Source organism: Perognathus longimembris, chromosome 1 (assembly GCF_023159225.1).
Source record: "Perognathus longimembris pacificus isolate PPM17 chromosome 1, ASM2315922v1, whole genome shotgun sequence".
Lineage (NCBI taxonomy): Eukaryota > Metazoa > Chordata > Mammalia > Rodentia > Heteromyidae > Perognathus > Perognathus longimembris.
Genome location: NC_063161.1, coordinates 151,779,814 through 151,801,606, shown reverse-complemented (window position 1 = coordinate 151,801,606; position 21,793 = coordinate 151,779,814). Strand labels below are relative to the sequence as shown.

Sequence of the window (21,793 nt, the reverse complement as noted above, 5' to 3'; positions counted from 1 at the left end):
TGCAAGGGCTAGAGCGCCTCCTGGCATGAGGAGGGGGTTGGCCTGAGCTGGCAGGGTCATACTTTGTACAAGTTCTGCCAGACAGATCTTCCAGTAACATCCTGGTAGAGAGCATTCCTGCAAAGCTCCCGGGGCATGTTCCTATGAACAATAAGCAGAGGGCATGACCCACTGGTAACTAACACAACAGAGGATCCCACTGACTAAAGTGATATTTCCTATTGTTTCAACCACATGGGACACATAGACAAAGCTACACGCCAGCACAGGAAGCTTTGCTCACTTTTGGGCAATTAGCAAGTACCAGTTCCAGGGAGACACTCAACTTTAGGAAGATCTTTGATCATTTCTCAAAGGGTCTTTTTAAACCTAGGACACACATGATCTAAAGTCAAGACCCAAGTTAGAATCCCAGTTCTGCCAACTTGTTAGCTTCAGAACTTTGAAGACGCTACTCGGTGTCTTCTGTTTTCTCATGTATGGAATGGATATAACCCGGAGTGTAGATGTGAGGATTAAAAGGAATGATGAGGAGCAAAGGCCTGGCATCTTGCCAAGGGCATGCACCGCAGGAGCTCAATGCAGGGTGGCTGCACTATTATTCTTCCTACAGAATCCCCAGGTCTTGGAGACAACAAGGGTGTGTTTCCGAAAGCAGTTGATCACTTGGAATTTGGCCCATGGAGTGGATGGTGAGCAGAAAGGGACAGCAGGGGAACAGAGAGCAGCCACAGGAGTGGCAGTGGGAGCCACAGAGACCATCGCTTTTGCGCCAGTGGCTGGGGGAAGGGAGGAAGTTAAGGGGGAAGGAAGCTGCACTCTAGAGAATGGCACATCAAAACACATTTCTGACAGTTCCTCTTTCTCAAGCCAGCTACCTCCACATGGGGTCCTAGGGAGATTCCTCAGTCAGAGCAAGGGCCCACAATCAGCAGACATGTGCCCTGCTTCATTGTTTATTGGAGGTAGCTGCCCAGTGCCTCGAGGCCACTGGCCCTGAAGGAAATGTCTTTGTTTGTGCAGCCCAGCCAGATTTCCTATGCTTCCAGGTGCCCTACCCCCTTCCCTTCCACTGGCCTGTCTTACATATATTAATGTCTCATAAAGACATAGAGTAATCATGCATTTGAGAAATACTTTTACCTCTCAGTAGTAATTTTAGTTTTCTCTGGGACCCCACTGGTTACTTGATTTCAAAGGGTGAGCCTGGCTAAACCATCCTGAAACATAGCCCCTCAGGACAGAAAAAGAAATAGGAGGCCAGAGGTGACCTTGACTGAGTTACTCCTCCTTCATTATCACCCAGGATGGAATCCAAGCCTTGGGACAGGTAGACAAAATTCTTGCCCCAGTTCCCACACAGGTAAGAGCAGGCCTAGGTTTGGTGATCAACACAGACCTGATTCTCAATGCCAAGCTGAATAATTGGACAGTGTCTTTGTGTTTAATGAAGCAATAATAGAGGGAAATCTCTGTTTAAAGCCCAGATCTACCATTTCTGTTATGTGGCTCTGAGCAAATAAATTAACCTCTGTTTCAGTTTTCCTGTCAGTATATATAATACTATTCACTTAGACAGATTGTTACAAGGATTAAACAAGTTAATAAATATACAAGTGCATACAAACACTATATGGTATTATTTTCACAACAGTCAAATGAAGGGCTAGGGGCTAGAGTGGGGTTAAAAATGTTCCTTTTCTCCATAGGGTTCTGAGCAAATGATAGATGATGATCAAAGAACTGCATATGAAAGTATTCATATTTAAGCTGTCAATTACAAGATAACGGACTTCGTGGTGGGCTAGGTGTGTAGCTCAGTTGTAGAACACTTGCCTACTACCTGTGAGGCTCTGGGTTCAATCCTCTATACTACTAAGAGAGAGCTTAACATACAAGCTCAGGTTCTGAGCTATAAACACGTTCTGGAAAAAGACCACTTGTTCTTTCACTTATGAGCTGTGTGATATGGGGCACAAAGAACTTCCTTCTGTGATTTACTTTGTTCCTCTATAAAACAGGGGATTATTAACACTCTGAAAGGACTGTTTAAGAGAAAAGACTGAATGTGTCAGCTAATATATGAATAGCATCAGGAACCACAGTAGGCACATACACGCAGTGAGCGCTCACATTCCTTCATTCTGTATACTTCCTACATGGTAAGCCCTATTCCAGCGATACTGGAATGAATAAAACGGACAGAGTTCTTTCTCTCTTCTAAAAGCATCCATGTTCTAATAAAGGACAGATAACAAGACAGTAAACAAATTGTATAATAAAAGAAACATGCTATGAAAAAAAATAAAAGAAGGGAAGGAGCTATGGAAGGACCTTCGCAGTAGTATCCTAACCAGCTGGTTTATATATGCCTCTTCATCTGGCCCTGCTATTATCTGTACCCGTCTCATAATTGTAACAATAACACTTGCAGAGCCCTTTCAATGACTGGGCACTGAGCTGATGCAAGCTCAGTGACCCTCACAAAAACCCCAGACATTAGGATTCTTATTACCTGAGTTTTACAGATTGCAAAGCAGAGGTTCAGATCAAGAACTCTGCCTATTCCTGACAGACCTGGAATTTGAACCCAGAATAGCTTGACTCCTGAGTTCCAGGTCTTCTGCTGTACTTCCTGTACATTTGTTGGTTAGATAAATCTAGTAGCTATTTTGACTAGAGGTATTAGTAAGACGAGAATGACTCATCCATTAAAATCTGCTGAGATATGTATATCTCACTGATGCCCCCCAGTTCCCCTACACGTCCAAGAGTAATGGGGAGAAAGGAAAGAGGAACTCACTATAGGTGAATACAATGGAATAAATGGTTTTCCCTACAGCAACTACCACTAGGTACTGTAAAGTAGTGCATGAAACACAGGGAAGAAAATCCTGGAGGGGCAGGGAGAGAAGGAGCCTCATTTGTGTGCAAGTTTACTTAAGTGTTGATGGTAACTCTCTTCTCTGCCCAGACTCTTGATTGCTGACTGTACTTCTTTCAGTGCTTCAGTCAGCACATCAGTGCCTGGAGGGTGGCCCTGCCCCACATTCTTGGGATGTGCAACAGCAGGAGGCACTTCTAAAAAACCACAGTCCAGGTGGGAAGCAAAGCTAAAACAGGACAAGACAGGCATCCCAAAACTACGTGGAATCTCCAGGACTAGATGACAAGATGGTCAAAGCAAACAGAACACTGACCTCAACCTGGACAATGAATGGACCTATAAAGCAACATGGCAAGCAGATTGTAAGGATAAACAGGAAGAAAAAACAGCTACAGCTGCTTCAAGGGAAATTTTGTGGACATACCAGTCCAAGTCAGAAAATTAGCCCATTACATCACCAGGCATTCTTCCTTGATTTTTTTTTCCTCTCAAGATTACTATATATGTATGGGCTATGTAAGAAATGAGAATTACTGATATTTCCTGGAATGTGTAAGTTATATATACCATTCCGGTAACTAGATCTATAAGGCAATATAGTGGCTGGCCCAGGGGCCCATGTCATCAGCCTGAGCAGCAATGCAATAGTATGGCAAGAACTGGGCTCTGGAAGCAAATGGATTCAAAACTGAATAATGGCTCCCCCAATTCCTAATCTGTGACCTTTGCAACAAACTTTCTGACCCCTAGTTTCCTTCTTTGTATTTTATCCATTTCAGAAAAGGTGTTTCTAAGTAGTAAAAAAAAAAAATCTTACATCAAACTATCATAAGCCAACGTGTGTGTGTGTGTGTGTGTGTGTGTGTGTGTGTGTGTGTGTGTGTGTGTAGGTTAACATATGCATCTTTTACAAGTTGAGTTTTCTTTGTTTGTTTTTTGCCAGTCCTGGGGCTTGAACTCTGAGCACTGTCCCTGGCTTCTTTTTGCTCAAACTAGCACTCTACCACTTGAGCCATAGCGCCTAAAGTGGTAGAGTGCTGGCCTTGAGCAAAAAAGCTAGGGGACAATGCCCAGGACCAAAGAGAGAGGGAGGGGAGGAGGGGAGAGAAAGAGACAGAGAGAGAGAGGGAGAGGTGAAAATTATCTATTTGATAAGAGATTGGTGACCAGAATATAGAGTATTCACAACTCAACAATTAAAGGAGAAACTAACCAATCCAAAAATGGGCAAAGAATTTGAACAGACATTTTTTCTAAGGAAAATACAAATGGCTACAAGTACATGACAAGATAGCCATTAACACTAGTCACTAGAGGAAAGCAAATAAAAAGCATGAGATATCACTTCATACCATTAGGATAACAGTAGTATTGGCAAGGAGGTAAGAAGCTGGAATTTTCATATATTGTTTATAGGGATATAAAATGGGAAGTGCCTATAGAAACATCTGGCAGTTCCTCAAAAATTAAGAGTTACAATATAACCCAGCAATTCTACTACTAGGAATATATCCAAGAAAATTAAAAACATGTTCCCACAAAAACTTGTACAATATTCACAGTGCATTATTCACAGTAGCTAAAAAAGGAGAAATTATCAAAGTGTTCCTTAGCTGGCAAACTGATAAATAAAATGTGGTATATATCTGAAGAATAAAATATTATTTTTCAATCACACAGCACTGGTACATGTTACTGTGTTGATGAGCCCTGAGAACAGTATGCTGAATGAAAGAAGCCAATCACAAAAAACCGCAGACTTTATTTCATTTATATGAAATGTTTGGAATAGGAAAATTAGAGATTGGCAATAAATTAGTAGCTGACTATGCCTATCCCAGAAGGATATGTGGGCATACTTCGGTAGACTGTGACTGCTAATGGTACCAGGTTTTTGGTATGTGACAGTGAAAATGTCCTATGATTGATTGTGGTAATGGCTGTACACCTCTGTGGACATACTAAAAGCCAGACTTGGCATTCTTGTAGTGATGAATTAAGATTTCAACAAAACTGTTAAAAAGCCTCAATCTCTTTAGTCCTCATCACTGAACAGTATTGTCAGGACATCTTCCTCAGGGCTGTGAAGGTGAAGCTGCCCTGAACCATTAACTTTAGGTAGAAAAGGTTGCAGGACAGAAAACGTTATGACTAATTTTTAAAAATCACCTATATTGGGCTGGGAATGTGGCTTAGTGGTAGAATGCTTGCCTAGCATGCATGAAGCCCTGGGTTCGATTCCTCAACACCACATAAGCAGAAAAAGGCAGAAGTGGCGCTGTGGTTCAAGTGGTAGAGTGCTAGCCTTGAGCAAAAAGAAGCCAGGGACAGTGCTCAGGCCCCAAGTTCAAGCCCCAGGACTGGCAAAAAAAAAAAAATCACTTATATTAAGCCTCTTTCTGTTTTCCTCCGTACTGCCTTCTAATGGTTCTCCTGTCTAATCTGCTTTCCTGCTCTCTCTCCCCTTTCTCCTTCACAGGAGTTTATCCTCCTAGTCCCCACCTACCCCATTGTGGTTGAGACTGAACCCAGGGGCTTCTTCATGTCAGGCAAGGGCCCTACCAGAGCTACTTCACAGCCCTCTCCCAACAAACCTTCGCAGAAGTTAAGTGTTGCTATTACCCCAACTTACAAACTAAGGCTCCGAGAGCTGAAATATCTCACCGAAGGGCACAGGCCCTTTATTGGTTTTCTTTTTAGAGCTTTTTGATCCCTTGAGTTCTTCCCCCTATCAGTTCCTTGGCCGCACAGCAGCCTCCCCTCCCCATCCAACTCTGCCTGGGAACCCTCCTACCCTGCCTCACCCAGAAAATCCTGGCCAGCATTCATGACAAACTGCTCTTCAGCATGTAATAGAGAGAAACAGAATTTTTTCCTGAAGAAACTATAACGCAGAGCCTTTTAAAACTGTTGTTACTTGGGAAGCTACCTTGTGACTCTAATTAGAATTTGCCTTCTATCCCCTGGGAACAAAGTCTGCTAAGTATAGGCATCATGTCTTCAACAATGCCCAGAAGAAAAGAGGGAGATGATGACAGCAAATATCTAACTATCCAGTGGTGGTGAGGCCTTGAAGAGCAGTTCTGTGGTAAGAGAGTACAAAGTAAAGAGTCCCTCACAGAAAATACAACAAATCTCACAGCACAGGCAGGACCAGTCACTAGATTGTCCTATTTGGGATATACCTTCCAGGAGGTCTTGTTCACCATAATTCACATGCAAAGAACAAACCAAGTGCTTATTAACAATCAAACTACAGTGTTCCTGAGCAACTTAAACTCCATGATAATTACAACATAATTACTCAATTCTTCCCATTCCTAAAAGTGTGTGTGTGTGTGTGTGTGTGTGTGTGTGTGTGTGTGAGAGAGAGAGAGAGAGAGACAGACAGACAGACAGAGACAGACAAGCAAGCAACCAAGCAAGCTTGCTTATAAACTTGGGGCTGGGAGAGAGGTTAGGGAGAAAGAGACAGAAAAGAGCATTGAAGACAAAAAGAGAATTCAGCAACAGAATAAAATATCCTTGGTTTGACTCCCAAATAATCAGAAAAGAGAGAGAGGATTCCAAAAACTAGCCTGGTGAATTAGAGAATGACAGACACTATAAAAGAAAGAACTAAAATATGTCAAGTACCTGAGACATGCCTCCCACATGAATCCTCATGTAGGATAACCTAGAATTAAAAAAAAAAAAACCCACAGACATTATTCTTATTTTACAGATAAGGAAGGGCTGTCAGCTTCAAAAATTTAAGCAAGTTGGGTGCCAGTGGCTTATGCTTGTAATCCTGGATACTCAGGAGGCTGAGATATGAGGATAGCGGTCCGAAGCCAACCTGGGCAGGAAAGTCTCTGTGACTCAAGTGGTAGAATGCTGGCCCTCAGCACAAAGAGGCTCAGGGACAGATCTAGCCCTGAATTCAAGCCCCACAACCACCAACAATAAATTGAGCATCCTACTTGGAGTCACTGACTGCAGTGGGAGGTATATGCCTCAGATGGGATCTCAGGGCTTGGAGAAGTATAACCCCCACAGTTTCCAGCTACCAAATTGTCAGATCCTCTATAACATCCAGGCTGACATCATGCCAAGACCACATTCCCTGAGCTGCTCCAGGCCAATGGCTCTGTGTGGCAGAATACACTATAGTCAGACTATTATGATCAAAGAAGGGCTCTTTCACAGGTTATCTTTGCTCAGGAGCACCCTAGCACTCTGGCTAAAAGTTCCTCTTAGCTTCGCTGCACAGTAAGTATCCTATCCAATCATCTTCCTTTCCTTTCTTCACTGGTGTCAGACCTGGACCCTGTCTATACCCACTTCCATTCCCCTTTATCACTCATGAGTGTCGCAGCAATATATCTCTTGTGCATCTTATTCTGTTCTTAATAAAAACACTGGCTGGGGAAGAAAGGCAAACCTATACCTACAGTTACTGGGGAAAGATATAAGCCAGTCACTGAGGCTCAATAGTATTTTGCCTGAAGAGAGACAGAAAAACTTATAGTGGCTCAGAGCTGATCTTAATAGGCTATAAAAAGAGGAACTGGCATCAATTTCCAGCTGTGTGGCCCAAGACTAATACTTCACCTCTCTGAATTTCTGTTTCCTTGTCCATAAAAGAGAATGATGCTCTTACCTATTTGTGACAGGAAATGAAAGAAATAAAACATTTGCTAACATTATGTGTTTAATAAACATCAAAAGCTTCCTGAATATTATCACAATGAAATTCTCTAATAATTATATAAAACAAAGTCCATAAGTTTTAATTTTGCAGATGGGCTTTGAGACTCAGGGAGGCAAAGACAGTTTTCTGCTGTCAGACAACTAAAAAACATAAGAGCTGGACCTCAATTCAATGTGACACCAAGACAGAAATTTAACTGGGTTTTTTTTTCCCTTGTATATATGTCAAGAAAAGAAAGTTTCTAGCAACTAACTCCCTTTCTTACACCTTCCTTTCTTCCTAAAATTATAAGTAAATAGAAAATTCACCTTACGGAAATCATAATGCATTCTATACTTGTACAGTTTCTTTAAGGAAATCATACAATTTAATTATTTTCTCTTAAGCTCACCCAATTCTTGCCAATCATTAAGTGCTATTTCACCTTCTGTACAAATAAGAAACTGAAAAGGCAGCAAGCTGCTAGGTTGATATGCCCCAGTCATATGGAAGTTACTACCATAACCTAGTAAAAACCTCAGTCCCCTTACTTCTAAATCAACTTTTATTCCCTCACATGACACAGTCTCTATAATAAAGAACAGATCATTCATTTTTTTTTATCTGGAACACTACCAAACACATAATTCAGCAAGAGGCCTCATGACCCCACCACCTTGTCAAAGGGAACAAAGTATATAAAAAATGAGGTTTGCAGAAACAGACGGTTTTGGTCTGTCAACTTTCTCTTGGATTACACCCGTCAACCAAGATAAAATAATGGAAAAAATAATGTAACAAATCCTCATGTCTTTAGAAATTCAAGTTAAACTTACTGTTCCTTCAAACTTACTTATAACACACCAAGGGCAACAACTAACTCTTGAAGGAGTTGCAATGTTTTATCAACCTGATCTTTGAAGCAAACATGTAACCTAGAACTGAAAAACCCCAAGTCAGCAATGTACATTTAGCAACATAAATTCATAGAGAACTGTCAAAGTTTCCTAAGGATCCCAGAAGAGCTGAGAAGAACACTTTCACCTGGTATATGAGAAAAGCACAGCTGAGGGAAATGAGGTGGCTCGCCCAAATTCTCATAGACAGAAAAAGAAGCAGAAAATTAACCTGTTAACTGCTATCTATTCCACTTGTAAATCTTCTTTCTAATGTCCATACTGTACTTCACACTTCCAGATTATTCATCGACTCAGTAAGTAAAAGAAAAACAGGATTCGAGTCCTGTTGCCCATTTATACCTTATGTAATCTTGTGAAGTCCCTGACATTCTCTGAATTTCAAAGATTTATTTTGGGTCTCTAAACTGTGGTTCATAATAAGTTCCCCTACTCAGCGTGAGGTAACATAAACAAGAGGTCTGGCACACAGCCTATGAAGGCCACAAAGGCAAACAGCAGGTCTTTAGGCCCCCAGTAGAACTTGTTATATGTACATTCTCAGAAGACAGGTTGAGTGAATCAATAAACCTACTAATCAAATAGGTACTAGTCTTGAACCAGGTCTGTATGCTGTTGAAACACCAGGTTCTACTGTTTGCAATTCACATGGTTTCAAAGTAGAGTATAAATTAAGACTTACAAAGTACTGAGAACACAAAAGAACAAGACAGCCATTTACTAACCTTAAGGCAAAAAGAAAAAAAGTTTCAGTTGATTAAATTCCCATGAAGAGTTATTAACTTTCACTGAAGGTATGATGGTACACACTTAAATCCCAGCTCCTGATAAGGTAGGCCAAGAGTATCACAAGAGGCTAGAATGCATAGAAACCATGTCTCTACTTTTAACTAAATAATAAATAAATGTTCTTGGTGCTATCATGTGGCTTTGGAATCAACTAAACCTAGGTTTAGGTCCCTGCTTCAGTATAAGCTGTGAAGCCTCAAGTAGCATGGCCACACTACTTGACTTTCCAGGCCTAAATTTCATATAGAAAGATACCTACCAGACAGGAATTCTATGTTAAATCAAACAATATGTTTAAAGAAATAAAGGATAACAAGTGTACAAACAGAAACCTAATTAGGGTTACACTCCATTTTCCTTCCATGTTAACTGGAAAGTTTCACTCATTCATTCACTTTACCTTCATTCAAATATCACTTCCTTCTTGACTCTCCTATCTATAATACAGCCGCCAAATCTCTCTGCTATTACTCATTTTTTGTCAGTATAGTATTTCTTTTTCTATATTCTACATGGACTCCACTGTTAGGCAAGCTCCAGGACAGGGAATTTGTTTTTGTTGTTTGTCGGTCGTAGGGCTTGAACTCAGGGCCTGGGTACTGTCCCCAAACTTTTCTGCTCAAGGCACTCTGAGCCACAGCTCCACTTCCTATTTTCTGGTGGTTATCTAGAGATGAGTCTCATAGTCTTTCCTTTGAATCCAAGTCTGGCCTTCAAACTATGATCTTCAGATCTCAGCCTCCAGAGTAGCCAGGATTATAGATGTGAGTCCCCAGTGCCCAGCTTTGTTGTTTTTATTGCTATATCACCATGACTGATAAAATACTTGGCTTGTACTTGGTGCTTAATGTTTGCTAAATGACTATACAAGTCAATTCAACAAATAGTTTTATAGAATAGGGATTTAAGTCTTCCGCTCTGGAATCTGAGACTTTTGTCTTACGTATACAAGGCAATTGGCCCTTGACTGTTCTCTTGTGTCCACTCTGTTCCCTACTTTCAGGTTATTAACCAGCAGCTCCTAAAGCCCACATCAGATCACTCGTTTGCTTCAATGGCTTCCCATAACAACTAGAATAAAGTCCAAATCCCTACCAGGGTCTATGAAGCCTCTACCATCCCCAACCCAGACTAGTCTCCTAATACTCTGAGTTTCAGATTCACTAGCTTTTCTCTTTCTCAAGCATGCAAGGTCTTCTTTTTCCTTTATTTTTCTTTCCTGAGACAAGATTTCATTGTGTAGACTAGGCTTTCCTTCTGCCTCCACCTGAGTGCTGTTTTCTTTTCTTTTTTAATTTAAAACATAATATACACTTCACCAAAACTTTAAAGTTCTACACCAGGCTCTGGCAGTTCACATCTATAATCTTAACAACTCAAGAGGCTGATACCTGAAGGATCATGGTTCAAAGCCAGCCTGGGCAGAAAAGTCTTGCAAAATTACCATCTCCAACTAACCAGCAAATGCTGGACTGCAGATATGACTCAAATGGTACAGCTCCAGCCATGAGCAAGAAAGCAGAATCAATACACCAAACCAAGAAGCAGCAAAGAAGGAGAGAAAGAGAGAGAGAGAAAACATATAAGAGTCTAAGCGTCTTTAAGTTCTACACCCTTATAGAATTAACACCATACTATTCTTATGTCTAAAACTCTTCAACTAGAAAGCTAAAAATAGCTTGTCAAGAAGTAGGTTAGAGATTATAGTGGCTGCCTTTCCTTTTTCTGATCTAGAGCCTTTATCCTGCTGCTCACAGAAGGGAATGATGCTCGGGATTCCCCTAAGCTGATGACACCCCTTTCCCTCCAGCTCTCAGCAGCAGTGTTACCTCTGCAGAGCTCTCCTAGGGTCAAGGTGCTCCTGGCCACCACCATTCTCTTCACTTCTCTATCAGACACCACTGGCTTTTCTTCTACCTGTAGTGACCTTATCTACTTGTTTGTTCTAACTTTCTAACCAGAATGTATGAGGACAAGGTATGTCTTGAGCTTGCTTGCTGTATGTTCAGCATCTGGCACATAAGAGACACTCAACAGATATTTCTGAATCAGTAAACTGGATCTAAAACGGGTTTGCTAGGATGAAAGATGTAGGTGAGGTATGATACTGGCCTAACAGTATTAGTACAGCACTGGTTTCCCTCCAAAGATAATCACCTCATTTCACTGAAATACATTAATTTCAGCCAAACTTACTTAGGAATGGGAACCCGAATTAGCGTCCCTTCCACTTCTGGGTTCAGATTCATTCCACTTTCTCTTATAGCCTTGATAGCTGCAGCTGTACACTGAAAACCAGATCAAAAGGTAAACAGAATTAGTAAATAATTATTACCAGATGTAAGCCCTCTGCCGATAACTGGCAACCCATCTTGGCAGAACATGGAAACATTTAGTTCTGTTACCAGTAAGATCAGGAAGTTACATTGGTGTAGAGTGCTTTGATCAAGCTGAATAGCAAACTATGTCCACTCCTGGTACCAGTGTATTGCGGAAGGAAAAAAAAAAGAAAGAGAAGGAAAAATAAAAAGAAAACAGCTCTGTTTCTTTGAAAAGATTTCAATGGTTTGAGGCAACACAGATCAAAACCACAAGAAATTCTCAAGGGAGGAGGGCTGGTCTGTGCAAAGATTGGTGTAAAGACAGATGAAAGATTTCATACATTAAAAACTCTAGTTGACATTTACAAAATATACCAGTGTAGATTTAGAATGAATACATAAGTTTAACTCATTCACATCTATACCTCCACCAAACTCACTCACATTTTCAAATGAATAATAAATCTTACTGGTAAGTGATACAAGAAAGGTAAAATGGAATCATGGTAAAAGCATGGGCTTTAGAGTCAGAAAACTCATATTTCAAATTCCAGCTTAGAGAACCATTTGACTTAGAGCAGTAAGTGCGACCTCTCTGAACTACTAATTCATGATCTGAGATGATGTGGTACCTAAACCTCAGAGAGGTCATGAGATAACACGAGCAATTCACCTAGTCATTATAGAAACAAATTAAAAATATTTATTTAAAATAGGCCCAGGCACCAGTGGCCCATGCTTATGATTGTAGCTACTCAGGAGGCCGAGATGATCTGAGAAGTCAGTTTGAAGCCAGCCTGGGAAGACGAATTCTTCAAGACTCTTACCTCCAAAAAGCCAGCAAAAAGCCAGAAGTGGAGTAGTTCAAGTGGCAGAGTGCCAGCTGAGAGTGGGAAAGCTGTGTGAAAGCAAGAGGCACTGAGTTCAAGCTCCAGTTCTAGACAGACAAACAAACAAGGAGTGCACAAAAACCCCCAAATAAAGCTGAGCTGCTGTCATCACCTAGGTGACACACTGCTGTCCTCTAGCATTCTCAAAGGGCTTCTCTGACAGGCTGCTCACTAATGTGCCAGTTGGCACACCAGTACACTGGTCTCACCTCATCCAAGAACAACACTGTAGCTATACCTGGAATGCAATCCGAAAGAGAATCTTAGGTTTGACCAGAGCTAATTCAATTCACATCACTTGGATTCACAGGCCAATCTTGGCATTAAGTTCCTCCATTTGACTTTGCATGGGTTGTACCTTTACTTTTCCAGCCACGTTATTATTTTGGGGGAGGTACCCAAGAAGCTTCACATTTCATTGTTAAGTGACCTTAATCTTACACTCATATGAAGTATTACTATAAGGTCAAAATTACAAAACAAAATGTTCACATACAGATGTGTAGAATCTAAGTGTGTATAGAACCCAAGTGTGGTAAGTGCTGAAAATAATAAATGTTTAAGATGGAGCAAGGTTTCTATCTTCTAGTTCCTGACAAGAGTTAAGAGGGGTCTGAATAGAGATTTAGTTTAATGGTGTTACTTTGTCTAAGCTCAATGTATTCAGAAATTATGACAAGCTGATTTTCTATTAGCAAAAAAAAAAAAATGGAACTAGGTCTGGTGTATAAAGATATGGCCAAAGTAAATAAAAGTCAGCAGGATAAAGAAACGAAACTAATTTCCTCTGCACGAGAATACCTATCATTCTTAATAAAATTAAGCACTAACTTACAAAGTTAATGACAAAGAGGCTTCCACTGCGAAGAGGAGCCTGATCTCAAATCTCCCAGTCCTCTTCTTCAGTCTCTCCCAGCACAGACACTGCTGTAATGTACCACAATCACCACCACCTTTCACAGGCCCACGTCGTGTCATGTGACCTTCCCTTGGAGGCACAGGAGCACTCCACGAGTGACACTAAGCTGGGCAGAAACTGTATTTCAATATTCACAACTTCTTAGTACAAGGCAAAGTGACAGGTACAAGGTAAATGCTTAGTAAAAACGTACTGAAAGAATATGCATTAATGATCTCAAAACCCAATTTTTATACTTTTAACTTTTCCATGTCTTTTCATAGAGAGAAAAATTGAGGCTTCATTTTTTTGCTAAAGAAATTTACTAAAAGAAGTAGTTGACCTAATATATTCTAGGTCTATAGATGCTAGGTTGACATGGTATGATGCAAACCCTTGTGGGAAATCAGTCATTTCCTCAACATGAACCTGAACTACTCATGGGCCACACATTCACATAGAATTTCTATCCCTTATCTTAGCCTGTACCCCCCCACTGAAGGAGGATGCTCCCAGTACTGGCAGGCAAACTGACTGCTCTCATACGGCAGCCCTGAACCATTGGTTATGGATGCTCAAGTACTGTACTAAGAAAGATCACTGATTCCATCTGCGGTCAGGCAGGAAAGAGTGCTATGATTAATTAGCAAGGTGTGACATGACACTGCCATTCTTAAGTTTATCTGTGCTAAAGGACAAAAGATGACAAACTTGTGGACAGGTGATCAAGAGCTTAAGAATTTGGAGTCAAGCTCAATTCTGTAAATTACCATATCAATTACAGGCCTTCCCTGTCCTCTGTATTCAAATTAATCCCAAGAATGCAAAGTCTATGAAAACAGACCTAATCTGTCCTAATCATCAACAAATTCCCCAAAATACGTGTTGAATTATGAATGAGTGGTAAAAGGAACACAGGCTTTCTTCTCAAAGAGAGAACTGCACTCAAATCTTAACTGTGCAACAGTATGAACCTAGGGGAGACAATTTTAATTCTCTGAGCATGTTTCCTCATCTATAAAATGGAACAATAATTCTAACTGTACTGTTGCATAAGAAACAACATATGAGAAAGTGACTGACGACACAACACACATTAGTAGCTCTCTCCTCTCCACAAGAACGGGGCCTGCAGAATTTTCTCTTGCATTTGCTTTGTTTTGTTCAAATAATACTGTAGCTACATTCCCTTCTTTTCCCATCATTAATTCTAGCTTTAGACAAGTTTATGGAAGGCAGCAATTCTGTGTATCATTTATCAATCAGGACATATGTTAAACAAATGTAACACAGTTTTTTGTCCTCAATGCATGCAAAAAAGATTTTGCATGTAAATCTGCATCATGTCACTGCAGCATGACACAGACTCCCATTTGGAAAGAAAGCCAACCATAAGCGAAACAAAAAGGGATTATATAAACACAGAGAGGATTAGCTCAGCATTTTGAAGTTATGAACCTGAGAACTCCATGGACAGTTTGTAAGCTGGAGGAAGGAAATGTTTAGTTAGGGCTATTTATTTAATATATATACCAGATGAGATAAAGAAATTTAAAAGACAATGTAACTCACACTTTCTCACTCTGTCCCTATAAATATGAACCTCTCTGCTGCAATGCTTGTTAAGCGTTTTTCAAAACCCAGAAAATTGCAACTTGGAAAAATGACAAAGATGTTTTGAAGATATATTCCAACTTCCTAAGAAAAAAATTATGCTGTTAATACCTCCTCCTGCCTCAGAAGATGCTCTGGTGGCCAATCAGGTACTTCTTTTGTGAATACCATTTGATATTTAATAACAGAAGTGGCTGGCTCTGAAACGCAATCTGCCTGATGAGGTCTTCAAGCTGTGTAATTAGGAGGCTATTCCCTAAATTGGCCTACAGTGCCTATGGGATTAGATGAACAAGACAGAAAGGCCATAGCGGGTTCAGAGGGACCAGTAAGGGAAAGAGCTGCTGGCTCCCCTTTCATCCATTTCTCTGTTCCTCAGCAACCCCATGAATGAGTGCTCCCTTCCAACAACCTAATGGCAAAAATTCATCCATTAAGGAAAATCTATGGAACATCTATGTATCAGCCTTTGTAGTTTCATTCATTGTGTTGGATGCTAGACACAATGAAAAAGTTAGGTACACTAACAGTAGACTTTGAGTATCCAAAGGTATATGGTTCTAAGGAGACCAACAACGAGGAAAAACAACAAATGTTCAGGATGCAGAGTTTAAGATTACTCAAATTTACCTGTACATACAGTAGGTCTGGGAATCTTTACCTTGAAATTGCAGTAGGCTATATTACTGTTGTACTAGGTGTCAGCAGCTCACACCTGAAATCCTAGCTACTCAGGAAGCTGGGATCTGAGAATCACGGTTTGAAGACAGATTAGGCAAGAAAGTCCTCAGTGAACCAGCCAAAAGCCACAAGTGGAGCTGTGGTTCAAGTGGTAGAGCGCTAGCCTTGAACATTTTAAAAGCTCAGAAACAGTACCCAGGACCAGGGTTCAAGCCCCAGGACCAGTGCACGTGCGCACACGTGCGAACACACACACACACACAAAATTATTGTTGTATACAAAAATACTACTCACCAAAGACTAGATCTTATTTCATACTTTTCATCTTGAATACTGCTGATGCTTGATTTATTTCCCCATAATGCCAACTAATTGCCACTAAAGATGAATCTAAAATGTTCACTTTATCTCTTAAATTAAGCACAATATGTTAAGCTTGAGAGGATTATCATTAACTTTTACATTACTTTTGGGGCGCCATTTGTTTTGGGGTAGACCTATTTTAATGGCAGGGAAACAGGAGAGCACAATGATTTTAACACAACTGATAATAATGGAGGACTGACTGAGAACTGGAGTCAACTCAGCTGCATAATGTGTGGACAGGAATTTAAATGTATTTATTTATTTTGCTGGCACCAGGGCTTGTACTTAGGGCCTCATGCTCTCACTCAGCATGATGTTCATGGCTGGTACTCTACCACTTGAGTCTTTTCTCTAAAATGGCACTTTTCTAGTTCACAGGAGATCAAGTCCTATGAACATTCCTGCTTGGGCTGGCTTTGAACTACGATCCTCCAAACCACTTCTTTCTAGGAAGCTAGGATTACCAGCATCCGGTGGAAATTTAATTGTTTAAATTTCTTTCACTTTTTTCTATTTACTGATTTGCCTTGTATCATACTTTGTCAAAACTAGATGTGATAAATTCATGCCAGGCACTAGTGGCTCATGCCTATAATCCTAGCTACTCAAGGGGCTGAGATCTGAGGCTTGTAATTCAAAGCCAACCCATGCAAGAAAAAGTCCGTGAGACTCTTATCTCTAATAAACTACTCAGAAAAGGCTGGAAGTAGTGCTGTAGCTCAAGTAATAGAGTACTAGCCCTGAGCACAAAAAGGCTCAGAGATAGCATCCAGGCCCTGAGTTTAAGCCCCACAGCCAACAAAAAGCATAATAATCAATTAATTCATGAATCAGGTTAAAAGTATAGTTGAAGTGGTAAAGCACCTACCTAGCAAGCATAAAGTTCAGAGTTCAATCTCCATAACCAAAAACAAAAACAAAAAACCAACCCACAAAGCTGTAACTGTAGTACAGTCTAAGCTTACAATCTAGTGAAAGAGAAAAAAGGATTAGTATAGTGGGGGGAGAGTCAGACTAGGTAGATTAGGAAAGGCCTCCCTGAGAAAGAGACATTGATGTAGTGATTCAAAATAAGAGCAGCAATTAACCAGCCAAACATGTTCCAACTGTAGAAGCAGTATAGGAAAAGGCCCCAGAGGATACAATGGAATTAGTGAATTTACAAAGTATGCAATGGGATTGGTGAGTTTAAAGAACTAAAAGGCTATTGTGGATACAGCAACAAGACTGGAAGGAATGAAAGACAGGCCAGATCTTGTAAATCCCAGGTCCACAGTACTTCCAATTTCTCAATCTTGTACTTTTAATTTCTTGAAGATTACTTGAAAACACCATTAAACCACTATAAACTTAAAACATAGACTTAAAGAAATGATGTAATTCAATCTTTCCTTTTACAAGTTAACTGTAGCTGCAGTAGGAAGAATGGAGTTAGGCAGTAATAACCAATAGCAAGTTAGTAAGTGTGCCTAGATCATATGCTACAAGAAGCCTCTGGCTTGAAAGTTTCTTCTCAGCAAGCACTTCCCACCTTTACAGACACTCAGTTTGTCAAATCCTGTACATGTTCAACTTTGATCTAAGCCTTTAAGATAGAAAGAGACTATCAGGATAAGATATCTTACTTTATATTAGCATATGAGAAAATACAGTACCAGAGAGTTAAACAACTCACCCAAGGTCTAACAACCAAGTGAAGATAGGAATGGGACCAAATTTCAGACCCTCTAGGACACCCAAGCTAGGCCAATTCCTAGTGGGCCAATAAGGAAGGATCTGGGGCTAGAGGAGTGGCTCAGTTGGTAGAGCACTAGCCACTAAGTAAAAGCATCAGGTACTGAGTTTGAGTCCTAGTTTTGGACCTAAAAAGAAAAAATAAGGAAGGACTCAATTGCCCTCCTCAACTAGACTTAACACCACACACCCTAAAATAAAGGTTATAACTGATTTAATGTGATCCATCTTCCAATCTTGGAAGCACTGTGCTCTGTTCAATACTCTGCAATGGTCAGTCGGGAAACAGTCTAGTTTGAAAAAGAATGTGAAATTCCTGGAGCGTCTCCTTCAAACACTAATAGAGAAATCACAAACTGATGGCATTCAGGCTACATATGTCCTATTGAAATGTTTTATTTGTCTCAAGGGATTTTTTTCCATTTTTTGGCAAAACTAGAGCTTGAATTTATGAGTCTTATACATTCTGCATCCTTGTTTAGCTAGTACTCTACCACTTTTGCCAGTCCTCCTTTTTGCTGTTTATTTTGGAGATAGACTCTTGCAGACTTTTCTGCCCAGGCTGGCTTCAAATTGTGATGATCTAGACCTCAGACTCCTGAGAAACCAGGATTGCAGGCATAAACCACCAGCACCTGACTTTGTCTCAAGGTTTTTAAAAAGGTAAGTGATTACTTGTAATTTATAGGCAGGCACATTCTAGTTTCTACAAATGAGGGAAAACACACAATCTGTGTTTCTCTGAGTCTGGCTTACTTCAGTTAAGATAATTTTCTCAAAGTCTTTCTATCTCTTTATGAATGGCACAATATCATTCTTTCTGATGGATGAGTAGAATTTCATTGTGTGTACCACACCCAGTGAGACCAAAGGAGGATATTCTTAGGAGAGGAACACAAAGATTCAATTTTTATGTGTATTTAATCATATAAAATAACATTTCTTTGTTTCTTCTGCTTTTGTTTTCTTTTCCTTCTGTCTTATTTATCTGTCTTTGGGAGGGTATGGAGGGGGCACTGAAATGGTGGGACAAAGTACTCACTAGACACTACCTTGAAAATGAACTATACAATGTGTGGGTGGGGATGGGAGAGGAAAATTTGGGAGAGTGAAGGAAGGGGTAACACTGTCCAAAAAGAAATGTACCCTTTATCTGACTTATGTAACCTCTTATCACCTTTATAATAATGATAAAAAAAATGCATGGAAGGAAAAAATAAATAATAAAAGGAGAAGTGAATTTGTCATCAATACTTTGCAAACAAAGATACACAAAAATGTGAATCTTCAAAAAATAAAAATGAATAGTATCTGGTCTACATCTGTCCCTGGCAATGATCATATGCAGGGGCTTGGCAGAGGCCGTCCTTTCAGACAGGGCACAGGCTATACAGCTTTCTAAAGTCCCAGCATATATCATCCAGATTCAATTACTGAAGCTCCATTACTGTTTTTCTTAGATGAGACCATGTAAGTACTCAAGGTACTCACATACAGCCCTTATCAGATAAGCAATTTGGAAACAAGAGAGAGTTTTGTTCATGCTTAAGTTCCATTGATGAGTAAATCTCTACTCTTCTTTCATCCTAAGCTGAAGAGGACACTTCCTCCTGACATGACCCATCCCTTCACTCCAGAAGAGACTGTGGAGAGGGACCCTTTCAGCAAAACAAACTAACCTCTGGAAAGCTGGCCATATTCACCAAAATCAACTGTGGTGACTTCATGGAGATCTGGCCAATCTGGTTTAAAGCAAGTTTCCCATCAGCAGTTACCACAGTAATATTATCAAGGGATCCTAAAAAAAAATAAAAAATAAAAAAAGTCAGGTTTCAGAATTCCAAAGGACCTTAAGAGCCATATCTAAGTTCCTACCTCATTTGGATTCAACAAATATTCAGGGATTCCCATATTAATGTGACAGAACTGTTTAAGGGGCTTTGGTAGAAGTGTCATGTGATAGCGATCTTGACTCATTGACAGAAGTAGGTTGGGATTCTTTGCTAGCAACTAGACAAAGCAACCATTCTCATTTACTTGAATTCAAAAGGTTTTCTTTGACACAGGACTTTAAGAGCTGAGATTGAAAAGAATAGATCACCCTTCCAGTAACTTTGTCATTTACTAGTTAGAAAACATTAGTCAAGTTACTTATTTTCTCTGTGTTTTGGTCTAGCTTAGTTAAGAAAAAAAAAAAAAACACCTACCTTACAGAATTAAGGTCTGAAGCTAAAAGACTATAAATAAATATAAAAATGAACAGGTACATAACCAGAATAAAAAAATAAGCACTGAAAGTTATCTTATCCTTTTTAGTTCTAACCACTCCCTGTTCACTGCATTGCAACCACCACTTTACAGATGAGAAAAGGAGACTTCAGAAGGATAACGGGCCAAGATCATAGAGCTAACTAAGGGAAAATCAAGAGCTAAGTCTCAACGCAGGTATGCTTAATTCTGATTTCAATCAAGGTTTTTTCCTTAACATGAGTAGAATGCAAATTTCCCTTGCATCAGAATCATGCAAGAGCTTTTAAAGTTTGATTCCTGGACCCCATCTCAGCAATCCTGATTCTGGAAATGCTTTGGAAACCTGTGATTTTCAAGGGAACTTGTAATTTTTTTTTAAATTCACCACATGATTCTAGCACACAGACAAGCAATTCCCTATGCCACTTTTGATTTTGGTGTTGAGATGCTCTTCAGAAGCAAGCCCATCAACAAAAAAAGAAAGGGAGAAAGAGAGGAAGGGAGGGGCAGGGGCAAGACCCAATGGAAATCACAGCACTTGGGAGACTAAGGTAGGAAAATCAAGAGTTCTGGGCTATATAGCCAGACGCTGTCTAAAACAAAACAAAACATCTATTAGCGCTTTGCTATTATCCTGGATCTGATCTTTTTCCACATCTGAATTCTGGAAACCCTTGGACAAAACTTTCAGAAGCTGAAGAAGGTAATCACAAAAGCTACAGAGGGGACATTACTCAAACTCCCTGATTTCCTATGCAACTGAAACTAGCAGAAAAGCCTCACCATCCACAGTAGGAACCCCACATGATGGCTCATTCAAAGAGAAGGAGTTTGTGGGATCTTTTATACAAACTGGAGTTATCTTGTAATAGTAGAATCATGCTGTACCATACTATGATCCAAAGATCTGACTTGAAGAATTAAATCAAATTCAATGTTATCACAAGATAAAAGATTGATGACATTACTGGAAAAATCCAGGAGGTCCAATGACAAAAAGTTCCTACGATTCTAAAGACCAAAAAACCTGAATTCAAATGCCAACTCTGCTACTTCCAGATTGTGAGACTTGGGTAGATCCCTCCAACCTCATGGGCCTTTGTTTCCTCATCTCTAAGCTGAACAGAAACATTGTATGTATACAGTTCTTAAGAGGATTCAAAGAGTATATGAGAAAACATTTATGATGGTGTCCCAATAGTGTTTACTGTTACTACTTGACATTTTTCTAATGTACTTGTAATTTCTCTAATACACTATCCTCTCTTACCTAATGTACTTGTAATTTCTAATGTATTTGTAATTTCTCTAATACACTGTCCTGCCTTGCCTCAGTATATTTATCTGCTCAGATAATTCTCACTTGTTTTTTAATATTCAGCTGTTAGTAGTATCTAATCTTAGAAATCTGTTTGACTTTCTCAGACCCCTAGCATGAGTCCCCAACACGATACCTAAATTTACTGAATACTTCGTAAGGCTGATATATCATGCTGAACACTTTCAACAATTCATTTGCTTTCAAAATCAGAACTACCCTATGAGATGATTGTTACTTCCACCATTATACATGAGTAAGTTGCCCAAGGTCATAACAGCTCTAATAATAGAGCCTGAATTAAAATACAGATCTCACCATCTCCAAAGCCACAGCCTTCACCACTCTGCTTTGCAGGTGGTATAAATATGATGGCTTACTTCTCTGACCTTTCATATATGGTTCTAGGCTCTTAGAAATAGGGAAAACATCTTTTCTCTCTGCATCTACAGCAC

The 21,793-nt window shown here is 39.9% G+C and overlaps 1 protein-coding gene across 3 annotated transcripts in view; it reads right to left on the bottom strand.

Annotated features, from left to right (window-relative positions):
- Mrrf (mitochondrial ribosome recycling factor) overlaps positions 1–21,793 on the bottom strand; it is a 54,334-nt gene that overhangs the window by 18,743 nt on the left and 13,798 nt on the right. For 2 of the 3 annotated variants that reach the window (XR_007210334.1, XM_048341311.1), the window contains exons 4-5: positions 19,450–19,568; positions 11,462–11,553 (exon numbers count right to left, since the gene is read on the bottom strand). Coding sequence is in view for 1 of the 3 variants with exons in the window: in XM_048341311.1 (XP_048197268.1) it covers positions 11,462–11,553; positions 19,450–19,568 (211 nt within the window). In the remaining 2 variants the exon portion in view is untranslated. Of the gene's footprint in view, positions 1–6,523; positions 6,564–11,461; positions 11,554–19,449; positions 19,569–21,793 lie in introns of all 3 variants that reach the window. The other variant, XR_007210335.1, reaches the window with a different exon arrangement.